This window comes from Chelonia mydas, chromosome 9 (genome assembly GCF_015237465.2).
Source record: "Chelonia mydas isolate rCheMyd1 chromosome 9, rCheMyd1.pri.v2, whole genome shotgun sequence".
In the NCBI taxonomy this organism is placed as follows: Eukaryota; Metazoa; Chordata; order Testudines; family Cheloniidae; genus Chelonia; species Chelonia mydas.
The window spans coordinates 14,801,965-14,820,763 of record NC_057855.1 but is presented as its reverse complement, the minus strand read 5'-3'; the positions used below and the strand labels follow the sequence as shown (position 1 = coordinate 14,820,763).

The window sequence follows — 18,799 nt, the reverse complement described above, 5'->3', positions numbered from 1 at the left end:
GCAGCTGCACTGGTGTAGCACTTTAATGAAGACACTCTAACCTAACAGGAGAGAGCTCTCCTGTTGGTGTAGTTAATCCACCTCCCCAAGAGGCATTTGCTATGTTGGCAGGAGAAGCTCTCTTACTGACATACACAGGGGATTAAGGTCGCCATAACTACATCACTCCTGAGCAACACAGTGATACCAATATATGTCTGTAGTGTAGACCAGACCCTAGTTAAGAAGAGCATGCAGGAGCAGACATTTGAAGAACAGCTTTGCATCTTTGGGTCAGAGTGCAAGCGTACACACACAAAGATGCGTGAGGATTTTTAGTTAATAAGGCTTCTAAAGTGTATGCAGGAACTGTGAGATTTACATGAAATTAAATAAAGATAGTCTAGCACATGCAAATAAATGCAGAAATGAATATTTTAATTTTGATTCATGATTACTATCTAACCATTGCAACGCAGTGATGACATAAAAACTCAGTAGGAAGCAAAATTCTGCATGCACTGGATAACTGATGGCTAAGAGCTATTTATAGTATGGGTACTCAGAGTAATTTATTTATTTATTCTTTTTGAGAAACAGATATTGATTATGCTTCATTTTTGGTATTTATGTTAATAGTATCTCAGAATATTTTCATATTGGAGTACTGTCTGTATCTGCTCCTGCAGCTCCACAGTCTGACAAGCACAGTGTGCAGATTTATTTCATAATCTGCATTATTAATTGAATTAAATTGAGGATTCAGTCATTATTGATTTTCATTTCTCCTTTATACTAATTAAAAGGAAAGCAAGTTAGAATGTTTGTTAAAATCAGATGCAAGAAAAAAAGGAACAGAAAACACCCCAACCCGACACCAGATCTCTTATTCCTTCAGTAACCCAGAGATCCTAATCCAACTTCATTTATTCTGTCTGTGGCCCCTATCTCCTGCTATGACTCCGTATGGGCAGAGTTCCACGGAATACAGAAAGGCCCCACCATCTGTCTGTGCAACAGGCACTGGGGTTCCCCAGCATGGAGCTCACTACAGAATCAGGGCCATATTTTGCAATCCTAGTATTTTTAAAACATGCAAAAGAAGGTTTGCCCATTCATTTTATACACATTTGTCAGCCTCCCATTTTACTATGGTGTGCATCTTGGGGATGGTGGTTAGAATGAGGCAGGGAGCTCCATTATCATGTTTCCAAAAGTAGGCAAATAAGCAAACTTTAGGTATTTTTCTTTGCACAATCTTTTAAGAAAGGTGGTGTGTCATTTACAGAGCAGAGTTGTTCAGGGGGCACAAACACCTAGTGCCATAAATCACTGTAGATCTGCATGCAGAACTCCCCCTCACATCACTTGCCCTTAATGTAGCAGATTACTAGCTTAGCACCATGACAGGGATCATATTTTTATACTGATGAATTGCCTGTCACCAATTTCTCTAGTGTATTAGGCACAAACATACCTTTCTTCTTAGATATAATCAAGTTGTCTCTATCACAATAGTTTTCCTTCGTTTACATTCACTTAAAACAATTGTAAGAAAAACCCAACTTGTGTTAACTGTAATATTTATTCAGATATACTTAATGATAATGAAAAGTGGTGGACTGGCAGGCCACAGAGTGAAATCCTTTGTTTACAGAACAGGTACAGGACGGAGAGTGGCAGTGTAAGCTTCTGCTAATGTGCCTGAACACTGATTGGAGAATCCAGGCAAAATCTTGACTCCAAAGAGTCAAAGGGAGCGTTTGATTTTCATGCCTTTTTGATTTCTGGTTTCTCTGCCGAGACTGCAACTGTGGTGCTACTCTCTGAAATGTGGATAGTGACTGCAACCACCAAAGAACCATCTGATGGAAAGAATTGTAAATCACCTCTGGCCTGACGTTGAACTGATAACGAGCAGAAAGGGATTATATCTCATTTCCAATTATTTGAGCCTTCTAGCATCACTCTGCCTTAATAACCAAATTCCCAGCATTCCTCTTAGCCTATTCCAAGCGGGATTTTTTTGAAGGTGAATTATTGATTCCCCTTTTCTTGTCATAGGTTTGGGTAATTAACTTCTGCAAATCCTTCCAGTCCAAAATGTATACTTGTTTTTCTTTTCCCTGCTTCAAGCCCTAGTAACACATTAATCAATATTCATTTTTACCTGTGAGAATGATTCAGAGCCAGGTCAGGCTTCCTCATCCTTAGGTAGCAGGTTACAAGCTTCGTTTCAATAAAACTGGCAATACTTGAAATATCCTTGGGGGATGCATCAAAGGGTTTCCCTACAGCTGCACCTTTACTGCAGAGCTATCCAAGAAATAAAAACATTGTTTACTCATTTGCAATATACTTCTGTTATGCAGAAATGCATTTGTTAGCTGATGAATGAATAAAGTTGACTTCTGAGTGACACATACTCTGACTTTAAATATTCATATTAATATAATAACAATCAATACACACTTTATCTATGAATGTAGTATAAAATATACTGTCACCTTTCATTGTGCAGTACTCCATAGAAGGGATATTCCAGACAACATATAATAAATTAAAAGCTAACCAAGCACTATTAGAAAAGATAACCATGTTTCCCCCATTCACAAAGTAAGAACCTGCTCCCAAGCTCATTGAATTCACTGGGGGTCTCTGGATCAGGCACCTAAGCAAGGATAGTTTCAGAAAGCATTTATGAATGTCTAAGTACCAAAAGAGGGGAGATGTTAGACTACTAGGCTGTCTTAGTCAGTCTTACAGTTAAGAAATCCCAGGACATAAAGAAGGAGACCAAAGGGAAATAAGGAGGCAATTGTCTCTCCCGGTTCCCAGGTAATGGGCAGGATTATTTGCCTTAATGGAAAAGTCGCATAGAATATAATAGGGATGAAGCCAATAGTCTTGGTTTTATTCTATTACTCTAAAATTGTATAGAATTTAATAGTGAGTAATCTCCTATGCAGAATTCTGAAGCACAAATATATTTCTCTATTCAATTATATGAGCTTTTTTAAAGGCTTATGAAAGGGAATCGTTTTATAATAAAGTTCTAAAGGACCTTTCTATAAGGGCAGTGGTTAGGCTGTAGGACTGGGAATTGCAGTTCTTGGTTCTGCTTCCAGCAGACTCACTTTTTGACCTTGGGCAACTCACTCATTGACACTCTGTGCTTCACTTTCCCTGTTTGTAAAATGGCGATAATGAGATGTACCTACCTATCTGGGGTCTGTAAGGGTTAATTAATTAATATTTCCAAAGCACTTTGAGATCTTTAGGGGAAGCACAGAAGGATTATTGAACCAACAGAGATCAAGACGGTGACTGTTCTTTGTGTGCCAAGGAAATCTCTCTATGCCTGATTCTGATCCTGTGTTCAACTTGGATAGCACCTTCCTCAGCATATAGCCCCATTCATTTTAATGGGTTTATAAATGGATTAAGGTGCTATTCGACATTAATAAGGATGTTAGAATCTGGTCCTATGGGAGATGAGTCCAGCTGTGTTAAATAGATAGGCTGTGGTAACAGCAGAATCTGTTAATGAAAATCCAGAGTGCTAGATATGAGGTGACTGTAAGACCGGTAAAATAACTTGTCAATAAGGTTCAAGGGTCTCACATCTCACCAGACATGCAAATAGACTATGAAAAAGAGCTGCCATCCTCAGACGTGTTAGGAAAATCATGGTTTAGTTCATCACAGAAAGTTACAGTCCTCAGGTTGAAATATACCTGCAACTGTATACTATACTTGAGGATACACAGGTCATTTGGCTTACAGAGAAAGCTTCCTCTCAAGATTTCTCCTGCCCCTTACAAGAACAGCCAGGAATAGCAGAGAAGTGGGAATATATCGCACTAACACTAACTTTCCCTTGTTAACAGATAACCTCAATACCTACTTTGCAAGTAAAAATGTTTTATAAAGATCCTTATGCTTTTAGGGGATGAGGATAACCTGGTCTTCCTTTATGATCTGTTTCCTGCTATCCTGCTCCATCCCCCATTGCAGGTTATACATATTTTTCCATTGAGGGAGCTTTCTTTGCCAACTGTTAAGATTTACAGCTGATATTTCATAGCTCTTCGCCTGGCCTTGAAGCTCATACGTCTGCAGCCTATTGGAGATAAAGATAATCCATTTATCTTGTCAATCCTCCAAGAATCCTCAGACAAGGTCTCTAATGCTTTGGAACCTCAAGGCCAGCTGACTAACTAATTTGAGGGATCTAGATTTTCTGCCAGACTAGTTCATCCTTTAGCAGTTTATACACGGTGTATAAATGGTCCTTTTCTGTAAGGTTGTTTGTAGAAGCATTAACATTTATAGTGAGTGCTCTACAGAATGAAGGAGTTTTAAATTCATTTCAGTGGAATTGCCCTAAAGAGCAAGAGCCTTATATGAGGGGTAGGCTTACAGAAAAAAGCATGAGAAAGGGAAGAGAAAGGAAAAACTGTAGCTTTCAAGGCCTATAATTTCTCATTCTCTATCAAGCTGTTGCCTCCCGCCTCTGGTCAGCCCATGATGCCAGACTCCATTGTCCACTTGTTATATTTTCAAACAAGCACCATCGTGCTTTCTCCTAGGCTGCCCCTCACGCTTGGGAGGAGTTCACCATAAACATCCACAAAACTAACTCATTATCCTCCCTCAGAATCCTTCTTCTCCATGATGCCTACAAAAACTTGACAATTAGGCTGCTGGTGTGCTGAGACCACAGGCCATCATATTTGACCAATATTGTCTCATTGTTTCCTAGTATTGCCCAATCTGTCTGCATCCATCTGTTGTCCCTTGTCCTGTATTTAGATTGTAAGCAGCGATCATCATTCTGTTCTGTGTTTGTATAGCACCTAGCACAGTGGAGTTCTGGTCCCTGACTAGGGTTCCTACGCACTACGGTAATACAAATAATAATAATAGTATAGCTAAGATGGTAAGACTCAGCATGCCTGGGATGGGGGAGGGAAGAGTAAGATTTGAATCTGACCATTACTGAACTAGTGAATTCTGCTTGTTAACCACAAAGTCGCATTGAGTTTCCAGTTTCCAGCTATAGGCTGCCGCTGAGGTGTAGGTCTGCCTACCGGCTCGCTAAGGGCACATCTGCACCGCAAGAGGCAACCTGTGGTAGCGAGTCTCAGAGCCTGTGTCTGAAGCCCACCATGCTCCCGAGGCTGGACCTCGGGATCTGGAGCCTAACCCTGAACATCTACACAGCTATTGTTAGGGCTGTTGCATGAGTCCTGCAAGCCAGAGGCTGTAGGCACCTGCTCTTAGACTTACCCCTGCCAGTTTCTGCCTGCAGGATAGACGTACCCTAAGACTGAATAGTGCTTAGCAAGGGTACTCAGACCCATGGGTAGAATTTAAGAACAAGAAGTTGGTTTGGATATAACTGCGTTTCAAGCTCTCTGATGGGCTGGTACTAAACTGCCTTAGCTACAGACAATGTAATAAACTCTCTTTTTTATTTATTTAGGAAAAATTATCAAGTTTACAAATCCTTGCCATGTAAATATCAGAAACAAAACAATCATTACAAAAGTTAGCTTTTGTTTACAGAGACAATCTACGGGAGTAGAGTCATCAAGTCCTGCTATTTAACAGGGTGTTACCATGACAATGGAATAACTTTCTAGTGTCACATAAAAAGGGAAATGGAAATTAGGATAAATTAGTTGACCATTCCTAGGACGGGAGCACTGAAATTAAATCACAAACACACTGTGGATCCAGTAGAAAAACAATGTATTTAGAGAAAATAATTTAACAGAAGTGTAATTGTAATATGCCAGTCCTCTTGGCCAGAACAGATCTCTTTAAGAGGATAGCTTTAGTGGTACCTATTGGGGATTGGTGGGCACAAGCCCACCCACAGCTAAAGACCCCCACCCCTCAGCCTAAGGGGGGGAGCTACCAGACCCTGGTCCCAAGCAATTGTGGGGGGGACAACAAATGACGGCTTTCATGGTAGCTTAGCAACATCACTGCAACTGAGCTTTAAACTCTCGTGATGTTTTCATGAGTGATGGTGTTTCAGAGGGTGCTGGAGCTCATCTGGCGATGATGCGAGAAACTCCACCCCCTCATAAAGTTAAGCCCTGCCAGAAGCTGACAGTCTCTCCCCTCCGCTCATCCTTCTCACAGGGGGAGGAGGGAACACAGAGTACATCTACAGGGTGATAAAAGACCTGTAGCATGGCTGTGGCTGGCCTGGGTCAGCTGACTCAGGCTCAAAGGGCTTGGGCTGCAGGGCTGAAAATTGCAGTGTAGATGTTTGGGGGCAGGCTGGAGCATGGCCTCTGAGACCCGCCCCTGTGCAATTTTCAGCCCTGCAGCCCAAGCCCCGTGATCCCAAGTTAGCTGACCCAGGCTCGGAGACTCCGTTCACAGGTTTTTAATTGCAGCATAGTTGTGCCCCTAGAGATCCAACAGCCCAATGTGGCTCTGCTGCTTAATCCCCACTCCCTTCCTGTGAGAAATATGAGCAGGATGACACCTCTGCTCCTCCCTCTTACCTCTGCAGCATCTGGTCTGGGCAGGGGTAGTGGGTGTGAAGAGCCCTTGGAGGGGGGGATAGGGGACCCACTGCAGCCCCTCAGGCCTGGGGGAGGGTGGTGAAGGGCCCTAGAAAAAGCAGAAGTGAGGTTGGGGCAACAGAACAGGAGGGGTGGAGGTTGAACTGACTGGGGCGCTGGGGGACAGAGGATGGACAGCTCCTGCAGCAGAGGCCAAAAACACCTTGCCCAGTAGATTTGGGAGAATGGGCAACAGTGTGTGAGAGAGAAAGACGCACAGGGGATGGGCAGGGGGAGATAAAAAAAAAATCAAAAGGCAGACTGAAAAAATGAAGTCCCATCTTTAAGCGAAAAGGTTCTCATGAGTTTTTTGGGCCAATCTCATGCTTCTTGAGGGTCCAAATCTCGATTTTTGATTTCATGAGCTTGGCAACACTGAGTTAGGGTTTCAGATTTGCCAGAGATGTGCCTTTAAACTCTAAGATCTCACTGAAAATGATCTATAGGACCCGAAGAGAGCACTAACCCACAAGCAAGGTCTGTCTCAGAAGAGTAACTTCTGCCTGGATCATGGTACACCGAGGCCTTGCCCACCTGAGTTCAGATTTGACAACTCTGGACTGCCTACTGTGCACATTACTGTGATCAAGAACCTTAGAATGGAGGACTGGGCATATTTCGGTTTCTTCTCTGTCCATCCCCTCCCCGCCAAAATTTGTGACCAGCTAATATCTGTTTTAGATGCAATACTCAATTGTTTATAGACTGTGCTAAGCCACATTAACAGGCCAAGACATCTCTTTAAATATCAAAGGTGGCACTGTAAGCAAGTGTCTCCATAGTCTCATCTTATTTTGCACCTACACACACTAGAAACAGGAAGGTTCATGTACCATCACTGAAATTTAACACTTACAAGGCTACCACGGTCTTTAAAATTCATTTTGTGTGATTGTTTTGAGACCAGCTCCATATTTTACAGACAACAGGGGTCATACAACCAAGCGTCCCCTTAGTTTAGGGGTGATGAATATCTTCTCTTTCCCTTCTTGCCTCTGCTGGAAGAAGTTGTGCACTCTGCAACACCCATAAGCTTACAATTTTCTATTATCTTGCTACCAGGAAGAGTTATAAATCAGAGAATTCATCACTTGTAACTTTACTCCTGGTGCTGTATACATCTGCGGAAGTCTTTCTATGGGTAAGACACAGTATGTGTGGAAAAAAGATTCAGAGAATTATGTTCACACATCAGTGAGTGTAAAGGTATCATAGGGGTTCTCAGTGGTAATGCTTCTCAGCTGAATAGGTCATGCTGTGACCTCTGTTAAATTTATGGGAATTGGAGAATTGAGGCTACTCCCTAGATTGCAGGTTCTTGAAGGATAGTGAGAAGGAGGGAATCATTCAGGATCCAAACACTGAAATTCTTCAATTCAGTGTCTTTCTCAAGGTTTCATTTTATTGCTGATTTGAAAAACCATGTTCAATGTTATAATCCTTCTAAAGTCTTTGAAGGGAGCATGAGCCTTGTCAAACTACTTTAAAAGAGACAAGGATTTGCCAGACAAGCTTTGACATAGACAAGAAGGATGGCTTTGTCATTAAGGCACTGGGCTAGGACACAAGGGTTCAATTCCTACCTGTACCATACACTTGCCATATATCCTTAGGGGGAGATTTTTCAAAGATATAAATGACAATCTCTCCTTTAATCAGTTTGGTCCTCAGTTCCCCATTTGCAAAATGGGAGTAACAATACTTTGTCTGTCTTCTCTATTTATGTAGTAAGTTCTTCAAGGCAGGGACTGTCCCCTAAGCGTTTATATAGTGGCTAACACAATGGGATCCTGATCTTGATTTGGGCCTCTACATGCTACTGTAATGTCCCAAGTACAGTGTTGCAATTAGAATATTCTCTATTTTCAAAAGTAAAAGTCTATGCACAACAGAGTGGTTTGAATATTTGAAATGTTTAGAGTACCTGACATTAGTGAGATGAACAGTAAATTAAATAAGCTAATAGCTATTACCATCATTGTAAGGAAGACTTTTTTGTGTTAATACAAACAAGGCTGGAAGAAACTTGTGTTGGGTCATCCACCACAACTCATTGCAGCAAGCATGTGGCCTTTTGAAAACCATTCAAAAGATGGAGGAAGTCTTGGAAAGGTTCCTAGCTTTTGCATAGATTGTTTTCCAGTTATGTTACAGAGCACAATTTGTTTTTAATGCTGAACTGGGAAATTTTGGGGTACTTTTTACAAAAGATTTTTGTACCATTTTGGGTCTGTGGAAATCTTTGTGTGTCTAGAATTTTTATAGGTGCTATAAAGTTGAAGAAAACAATTTAAACAGTTGAAGTTTTAGAGCCGTTCTGGGATTAAAAAATAAAAAGCTGAAACAAATCATTTTATGTCCTTCACATATGATAGACAGTATTTTTACTTTCAGAAGGTTTACTTTTAAACTGAGATAGTCTCAGATTACCTAAGAATACTTACCCAGGGCACACTGAAGGGAGAGTACTTCCAGCAATAGTGCTCAGTGTCTGAATAGCTGCAGAACAATACATACACATAATAAGAGACAGTGTGTGTGCCACAGAGTTTACTATGTAAATGGAGAAGACAAAGGGTGGGAGAAAGGAAGTATCTCTATTTTAGAGCTGGGAAACAGACAGAGATTAATTATATTATATACTCTTCAGTGCAAAGACTGTCTCTTACTGTATGTATTGGATGTATAGAGGCTAGCACATATTGACTGAGGCCCCTAGGTGTTACAGGAATACAAATAAAGAGATTTGTCCAAGGTCACAGAAGAAGTTTGTGACAGGAAGAAATCGAACTCACATCTCCTAAATCCTAATCCAATGCCTTAACCACAAGACTATCATCACTAAGTACTGTGTTCAAGAATGCCATCAAAACAGTGGAGGTGTGCACACTGCAATGCTCTTCCAGCTGATTTAACTCTCCTGCTACACCAACATAATAAAACCACTAGTCCATGATTTTTAGTGTCCAGCAAGGTTATGATTTAAGCTCCCAGGCTCGTCTTTTGAAAGTGTGGTGCAGGTTTCCTTTGAGGATGAGAATTACTTCTTTTAGTGTATGTGCAACATGCCTCAGGTGGCATGTGACCAGGATTCACCACTGAATTTGGTCCGCTGGTTGGAGAAGAGCTCGGTGTAAGCTCAAAACCTTGCCTTTCTCCCCAACAGAAGTTGGTCCAATAAAAGATATTACCGTACCCACCTTGTCTCTCTGATATCCTGGGACCAAGAGGCCTACAACAACACCAAATCATACTGCATGTCCATCAGCCAACAGTTCTAACACTGCAATTTCGTCCCAGGAATTGCCTCTTAAGGAAGGCTACTTCCAGGAATAGCTTTCAAAACTTGGCAGCACCCACTGCTGTTTATGGCTTGACCACCACAACCTTCATATAAACAAGATTTCTTTGTCTAAATAAATAAATAAATACAGTCTCTTAAACCTATTAGTATATTCTGTTCAGCCTCACTTTCCAAGCAAAATGATAGGAAATCAGTATAATAAAGAACTAATTAACAGTGGCATAGTATAACCCGTAACAATCAGCGTGGATGAAAAAAAAAAGAGGAAAGGATTGGCTCTTAGTGATATCATTGCTCAAAACCCAACTTTCCTTCTTCGGGTCAACATCATATCGACATCTTGGGTTATCGCTTCAGTCAACTGAGCAGGAATTCTATGCAAAAATTCTGCCTTTGTTGTTAATGATATTTGTGTAAATAACTTTTTGCACAATGAATTGAAAGGGTCATATCATTTTAATTCATTATTAATCCTGTATGCAGCTGTCACACAAGAAGAGCTAAATTCACCAGGCATTGCACAAGCTGTTCTGCCATGGATGTTTTGTATAGTGTATAGATGGAGATATGATTGTCTATTATTTAGATAGTGCTGGCCGGGAGCTAGGTGCACCTGTGACATGCAAAACTCTGGAAGGTTCTCTATTATACTTACGGCCCCCATTCAGGAAAGCATCACTATTCCGGAAGGGCCCTGAAGCACACGTGTAAGTGCTTTTCTCAGCCAGAGTGTAAAACAACTTTTAATGTGTCTCACTATGTGAATGGATTGGTTGCGGAGTGGGCCTGAAAGTAAAAAATTCAGCTCCAGATTTCTAGCTCCCCAAAATCTGAGGGTATGTGAATGTGGGTCTTTGGTTCAGCCTCCTATGAAATGGGGGCCATTTGCAAAATTCAGATTTCAAATGCCCACAAAACACAGGGGATGCTTAGATCTCACATTTCAGGTTGTGTTCATTTCAAGTTGGTTGTTAAAAGACAGTGGTCATTTGCTACACTATATTATAGATATATATAAACTTGACATGAAACATTCTCATCTACAATAGCTAAGCATACAGTTCCTGCAGCAGTCCCACCCCTTAGTCATGCTCGTCTATTCTCCTAATTTCAATCCAAAATTCTACCCTACTTGTAACATACAGCTGGTGCTGTCACCATAAATTATTTACATCAGAAGTGTTAAATCAGGACACTAAGTTTTCAGAAAATGTCATCCATTTTACAGAAATGAGTCCCCCATCATATTAACCTGTGTGCAGTACTATAAAACTGTGACCCTCATTAGGAATAATTATTTCACAATATGCTCCAGATGCGAATATTGCCAAGGTGAAAGGTGTGGTCAGGGAAGCAAAAACCCACAAGCTCTGCAATTAAACATATATTATTGAATCAATATACCATGATGGTTCCAGAGGAGCTACTGCGGTCCGAGCAGTACAATCAAATCTCATTTATAGAGCATCTTGTCTTGCAAATGTCTCATGGCACTTTCTGATCTACCATATCTAGTATCACATATCCACAGCATGAGAGGTTAATATGTTAGTCCAGATAAGGGACAGATTCACCCTACTAGTGCAAGGAAATGCAAATTTCTCTGTTCTCTGTTACTGCTGGCTACATCATTATCCTGTCAACCAGGCTTGTAACCAAGGGGTCCTCTTCAGCTTTTCTCTCTCCTCTCTTGATTCCTGCAGCCTCCTTTCTTCTGGTCTCTGGATACGTAATCCCACACATTCAGTCCACCCAAATGCAGCCCCTCAATTTATGCTCCTTTCCTGTTAATCTGACCATTTTGCCCTCAGCCAAATCCCACTCTCAGTACACCAATCCCCACCTTCTCTTCATTCAAATCCCACCCAAAGACACAATGGCATTTAACTCTACCACTATACACAAATGTTCACACATCTCAGTGCACCAAACCCAGTCCTAAGGCAACATCGGTGAGAAACAGAAGTAATTGTTTCACTTGGATGGCCAACTCGCCAGAACTGGTGAAAAGCAACCATTTGCGGAAGTTATTTTCAAGCAGTATTCAGCATATCAAGCTAAAGTTAGCTGCACAGCCAGCCTCCCTCACTTCCACAATTCCAGTAACATGTGTGGTGGGGTAAACTCCAAAGAGAGTCTTGCTCTGAATGCTGCAGTCAGCATGAGGTATTAGAAACCTGGCAATCTCACATTCATTATCAACAAGCAAAACCAAAGCCCTCCCCAAAAGCATCCAGAATCTGATTACGCCCACCTACGCCTTTCATTGTCTGCTTCATGGGTATACAGTTTTTAAGTGCTTATATTCATCCTACTCCCGTTCAGCCTTTGAGAGTGTAAAATAACAAATGGGTCTGGTAAGAGCTGTCACTGTCTGCTGTCTGGGTGTGCTGGTGTGAATCTCTAAATGGAAATAAAGTACTTTAATAACACATTTTCTCCAAACTGTCCTCACAGATAAAGTTACCTTCCAATCAGTCCATGAACACTTGCCAACTCAGAGTGCCCACTTCAGCCTGCATCTTCAGCTCTCTTCTCAGAGAAGCCTGTATAAGTGTACAGCGATTTGATTTAAAGACTCTTCAGGTAAAAAATGCTTTCACATAACACCCCTACCATTACCACCACCTGCCTGTGCTATTTAATCTGTGCTGTTGATGTTTGGACTTTCTGCGTACTTGCCCAGATAGGAGTTCTCCCTACAAATTAAGCTGGATGTCACCATGTTTTCAATCAGTGTTGCTTCCAGTCATGAGATGCCACAGTCACAAATTAAACAATAATCCTCGTGCCCTGTGTAATCCTATTATGCACCTTCCAGACAGTAGCCACCAGCCCAGGTGCTCTAATTAATTGTCCCAGCATGTAAATTCCCAGACACTGGTGACGGGGACCTTTTCTATGGAAGCACCTTGATTCTAGGAAGAAACATGGACTCATGCTTGAGCCACTGAACTGAGCCAAAGCAGAGCTGGCTTCATCTCCTGGCTGTGTCAACGACTTCCTGTGTGAACCTGGGCAAGTCACTTAATCTCTCTCTTCACGTCCCCATCTGTAACTGTAGGGACAATTACGCCTCCCTGTCTCATAGGGGTATAGTGAAGGTACTTGCCTTAGTACCTGCGAGGTGCTCAGATAATATATTGATAGGGCCATAAAAGTACTTAACACAGTGCAAGGCTCACACATTGACCCTGGCCTTTGTGCAATGGCTTAGGCAGACAGTAACTCAGGCCTATAGAATTAGATGGGGTTGGTGTTTTGGGGTTCCTTTCACATTACTGAGGTGATTGTGACTAATCTAGCAATTGCCTGCCAGTTCGTAATCGTTGGTGAATCACTACTAAGTGGTGTTTTTGAACATATTGAAAACACGCTCAGAAGTGGGTTGCATGGCTTATAAATGCAGGTAATAAAATATTAGTTAAAATAAATTAGTCACAAGCCATATCTGGGGCCTCCTTATTGTTGGATCCACCCACTGCATTTCTGTGCAACAATCAGGAAAGTTTAGCTGTGGTTCCAGCCTACTCAGTAGGAAAGAAGCTCCCCAACATGCAAGATCTCTAAGCTGTCTATTCAAACTCAACTACCTGCTATCGTATCATAAGCTTGGCATATGGTACTTCTCTGTCTGCCATTACTGTAGTATCTGAGCACCTCAGAATCTTTAATATATTCATCCTCACAACGCTCCTGTGAGACAGGGAAGTACTAGTACCCCATTTTGATTTCCAGGAGGCCCAGAAACTTTAAGAGACTTGCCCAAGGTCACACAGGAACCTTGTGGCAACAAGGAATTGAACCCATATCTCTGGCTAGTACCCTAACTACTGGACCATCCTTCCTTTTCTGTATGATGCCTACTGAGGGTCCACTATATGCACCACATCTTAGTTTCTCACTGGTAGTGATACATTTACCCGTCAGTCATACAGGGCAGTGGAAGTTTCAGCTGTAAGTGACAGGTAAGGGTGACTTTTTGTACAATTGTTATTATTTTGTTTATTAATGTTTCCAAGGAAATAGGAAAATAGTTTGTGCTTTTGAATGCCTGACACCTCCAGGTAAATAATTTAATAGCATGTAAAGATGCCAGTTAGAACTAATTATAAATTGACTGATCTGCTTTGGCCCTGAAATGATAGCAAAATATGCTCTGTCCCTTCTGTGATAGGGATTTTGCTTCTGTACAAGTCTGGTTGGGGAAGCACATTCTTTTATGGATTCACACAGAGCATTCTTTGAGGAAAAGCACTGTGTAAGCCAAAGAAGTAACATCAGCTCAAACAAGGAGAAGGGCAGAGTGAGATCCCTTGTGGACAAATAGCTGTGCAGATTTTAGCTCTACCATGGTGATAGGCTTGTATCACCTAGAAATGCCTGGAAGACAGAAAGATTCAAATTCAGTGATGGAAAGGTAAGGGTATGCCCAAATGGATCATTATCACAGAATCCCACTCCATTCCACTAACCAGATTTGATCCATCGGTAAGTTTCACATCCCTGATCAAAATCTTCTACAGCAATAAAAGACAATAAGCAGCAGTGAAAAAAAAATCAATTTCTTGGCTTTGAGGCCTAAAAATATAATGACTGTACTATAGGGAGAGAAAACTGCTGATTATGAGGCCTTTCTTCAAGAAAGTTAAATTCAATGTGTACATTTAAGGAACAGCTGTGTTAGTGGAGGATGAAAACTTTACGACTGGAGTATAAGCTCAGCATCTTGATTCTAAGCACTCTGGGGGCAAGGACTATCTTTGTCTCTGCAGCGCTTAGCACAATGGGGCCTTAATCCTTGGATGGGGTTCCTACTGGCTGCCTTAATGATGATGATAATAAAATAACTTAGGGGTCTGATTCAGCTCTGAAAAGCAAAACAGTACAGAGGCTGAATTTCCAGCTTCAGCCCATGGGATTTTTCAATTCATAGGGGGCTGGCTTGTTCAGGGGCACAATGAGGAGGGGTTGGGGGAAATAACATGGAGATGCCCTCTCTTCTCTTTCATGCCTGTGCATGAATCAGCTACAATTGCAGTCCCCTGCGTACTCCCTGGGACACAAGACATGCCAAAAGGCACAGGAAGGAACATGGAGAAGGCAGTAAATGGATCCCCCCTATCTCTCCAAAGCAGCTAGTAAGTTTACTGGCTGAGGAAAAGAATATATCCAATATATCTCCAAGCATGGTGCAGTGGCTGCACGCCCTAAGAGCTCTAGCAGACACTGTGCTCAATGCCTCCCAAAGCACCCACTGCAGCAGAGGGGGTCTACATGGTCTCCATGAGGGTCAGATGTGCCTAGCAGGCACTCTCTGCCCATGCTATTTCAGATTAACCTTCTGTTTTGTGTAGGTGTTGCAGCTGCTTAGGAAATACTCATCTTTGCTTCCTGCCTCATTTTGCATAGAAGGTATGTAATAAGCCACATGATGGAGGGCGATGTTGGATCTTATTGCCTAATTGTAATTATGTCCACTGTATCCTACCACCTTAATTTTCTCTCCCCAAATGTCTGGCCTTCAAGGATGGTGTTGTCGAGAAGGTGGAAAGGGTGTCCCTGCCAAACGCTTGTTTCACAAGGCAACAGCAAGTCATACAGAGGGTTAATCTAAAACCAGAAAGTTCACTTAAAAAAAAAAAAGACACTAATGCTTGTTTCAGTGTCATAGACGCAGAGCCCATAATGGCCATCTGTGGAATATGGAAATATTCCAGCTCATGAAAAAGACCACTATAGCACTCTTGTGAATTAATCACACTTTATTTGAGGTCTTCACCTCACTCGTGGGGTGAATTTCATATCCCAGAGACACATGCTTCTCTGGATATTGTCTGTACTGTGATACTGTGGGATTCTTTCTATGCTCTTAAGTAACAGAGTCGTTCTTAGCTTCTTTCATTTCTTGGTTTAATGACTAGGCGAAAAATATTTTCAGGACAACAGAGTGTAATGTGTAAAATTTTAAAAGATGTATGACACAGCATGATGTTTATGAAGTATTCTTACACTTTCTGATGCTGGGAAGATTAATTTAAGATCAGATCTTTTGACCCATTTGCCGTCCCCCCCGCCCCCTCCCCCCCCCCCCGGGGTACCATGTTTCTTGCAAAGTTATTAACAAATGTCTACAACAATATTTTTTGACATATGTAAGTCTGGGTTTTGTAGAGCTTGTGTAACTCACATGTCTCCTGGGTGTGGTGTTCTGTACCATCTAGTGGCTGGCTGGCTGGCGGGGGGGTGGGGGGGGGGAGAGAGAGAGAGAGAGAGTCTGTGTGCACGCGCTAAGAGCCAGTTGGCCTTTAGCTCATATGGTAGAGGCTCATGCACTAAGCTCCAGAGATCTCAGGGTCAATCCCGCCCGCCAATGACCGGAATCTGTCAGTGTTACACTTGCTGAAGCGGAAGAGTTATTTCTCATAGCAATCCAGATGTTTCCTTCTGTTCCAACAGATGGACGCCAAAAACTAAAGTAAAAACAACAAGGAGTCCTTGTGGCACTTTAGAGACTAACAAATTTATTTGGGCATAAGCTTTCGTGGGCTAAAACCCACTTCATCAGGTGCATGGAGTGGAACATACAGTAGGGAGGTATAAATAAATCAATTTATTAGTCTCTAAGGTGCCACAAGTAGTCCTCGTTGTTTTTACAAAAACTAATTTCCCCTTGCTAAATACTCACACCTTTGTGTCAACTGTTTGAAATGGGCCACCTTGTTTACATTGGCCTCATTAACACTACAAAAGTGACTTCCACTCCTTCTCGTCAACTGTTGAGAATTGCCTACTTCTAACTTAAATTGAATTGGCTCCTTAGCACTGACCCCCCACTTGGTAAGGCAACTCCCATCTTTTCATATGCTGTGTATTTATACCTTCTTACTGTATGTTCCACTCCATACATCTGATGAAGTGGGTTTTAGCCCTCCAAAGCTTATGCCCAAATAAATTTGTTAGTTCTAAAGTGTCACAAGGACTCCTCGTTGTTTTTGGTGATACAGACTAACACAGCTACCACTCTAAAAACTTCAGTGAATTTACAGCACTTTCCTCTCCACATACTATATTGCCAAGATACAGGGAGTAGTGCCCCAATTTCTTCAGGTGTTCTCCTTGCTAGTGGCAGAAACCACTTAATTCTTAAGCTCTATTGATGAGAGTTCTCCAAGGAAGCATTATTTTGTCCTACCCCAGATCAAGTGTAATGCAGCAAAAAATCCTTTCTGGTTATTTTAATGGCTGATAAATAGTACAGAAATGGTGAAAAGCAACTTATTCTTCTCTTGATAACAGCACTTTTATTACATCTGTGGTGATCAATAGCATGCTGTCTAATATACAAGAGTCTCTGAATGAGACAAGAAATTCAATTTTCCTCTTCTCCTAATATTTTTCCTTGATTGATGAAATGTGACATCTTAGATTTTCAAAATCAACATTTACATGTGCAAATATATTATCAGGTTAGTACATAGGACATTCTCTGAGAAATACCAGGATAGTGCTGGCGTGTCTAAAACAGGGACAGAAGAGTGTTGATGCTGTACAAACAAATAGGTAGGTGTGCAAAGGATATTTTAAACAAAATAACTGCTATTATTGTTATTTATTGTTTGTGTTATGGTAGCACTTGACTCCAATGGAACTGCTCATGCACTTAAAGCTTGGTGTATACTTTTTCTGGATTGGTGCCTCAGGCTCAAAATAAACAAATGTCAGGATAAAACAATAATTTATTTCCTTAAATCTGAATAGTATCTGTGATTGTTTCAAAGTTGGAGACTCACTTGAGATGCCAAGTGTCTTACTTACAGTTGCTTTGGGAACCATAAGATTGAATTTCCTGGCCCACGTGCATGAAAACTCTTAACCATAATATTCATTAACTTATCGGCAATCAAGTGTAAAACTATAATTAGGCGGGCCAAAAAAGAATGTGAAGAGTAATGAGCAAAAGACACAAAAACTAACAGCATTTTTTTTAAAGTACATCAGAAGCAGGAAGCCTGCCAAACAATCAGTGGGGCCATGGGACAATCGCGGTGCTAAAGCAGCACTCAAGGAAGACAAGGCCATTGCAGAGAAGCTAAATAAATTCTTTACATTCTTCACTGCAGAGGATATGAGGGAGATTCCCACACCCGAGTCAGTTTTTTAGATGACAAATCTGAGGAAGTGTCCCGGATTCAGGTGTCAATAGAGGTCATTTTGGAACAAATTGATAAATTAAATAGTAATAAGTCACTGGGACCAGATGGTATTCACCCAAGAGTTCTGAAGGAACTCAAATATGAAATTGCAGACCTACTAATTGTGGTATGTAACCTATTGCTTAAATCAGCTTCTGTACCAGATGATTGGAGGATAGCTAATGTGACATCCATTTTTTAAAAAAGGCTACAGATATGATTCTGGCAATTAGAGACCAGTAAGTCTACCTTCAGTACGAGGCAAACTGGTTGAAACTATAGTGAAGAACAGAATTACCAGACACACAGATGAACACAATTTGTTGTGGAAGAGTCCACATGGCTTTTGTAAAGGGAAATCATGCCTCACAACTCTATTAGAATTTTTTAAGGGGGTGGTCAACAAACTTGTGAACAAGGGTGATAAGTGGATATAGTGTACTTGGACTTTCAGAAAGCTTTTGACAAGGTCCCTCATGAAAGGCTCTTAATCAAAGTAAGCTGTCATGGGATAAGAGGGAAAGTCCTCTCAGGGACTGGTAACGGGTTAAAAGACAGGAAACAAAGAGTAGGAATGTATGGTCAGTTTTCAGAATGGAGAGAGGTAAGTAGTGGAGTCCCCCAGGGGTCTGTACTGGGATCAGTGCTGTTCAACATATTGCTAAATGATCTGGAAAAAGGGGTAAACAGTGATATGGCAAATTTATAGATGATACAGACTTATGCAAGATAGT

The 18,799-nt window shown here is 41.4% G+C and overlaps 1 protein-coding gene across 1 annotated transcript in view; it reads right to left on the bottom strand.

Moving 5' to 3' along the window:
* Positions 1-18,799, bottom strand: part of SPATA16 (spermatogenesis associated 16) — a 110,177-nt gene that overhangs the window by 84,090 nt on the left and 7,288 nt on the right. The window contains exon 2 of the mRNA XM_007056999.3: positions 2,150-2,295. Coding sequence (XP_007057061.2) covers positions 2,150-2,295 — 146 coding nt within the window. The remainder of the gene's footprint in view (positions 1-2,149; positions 2,296-18,799) is intronic.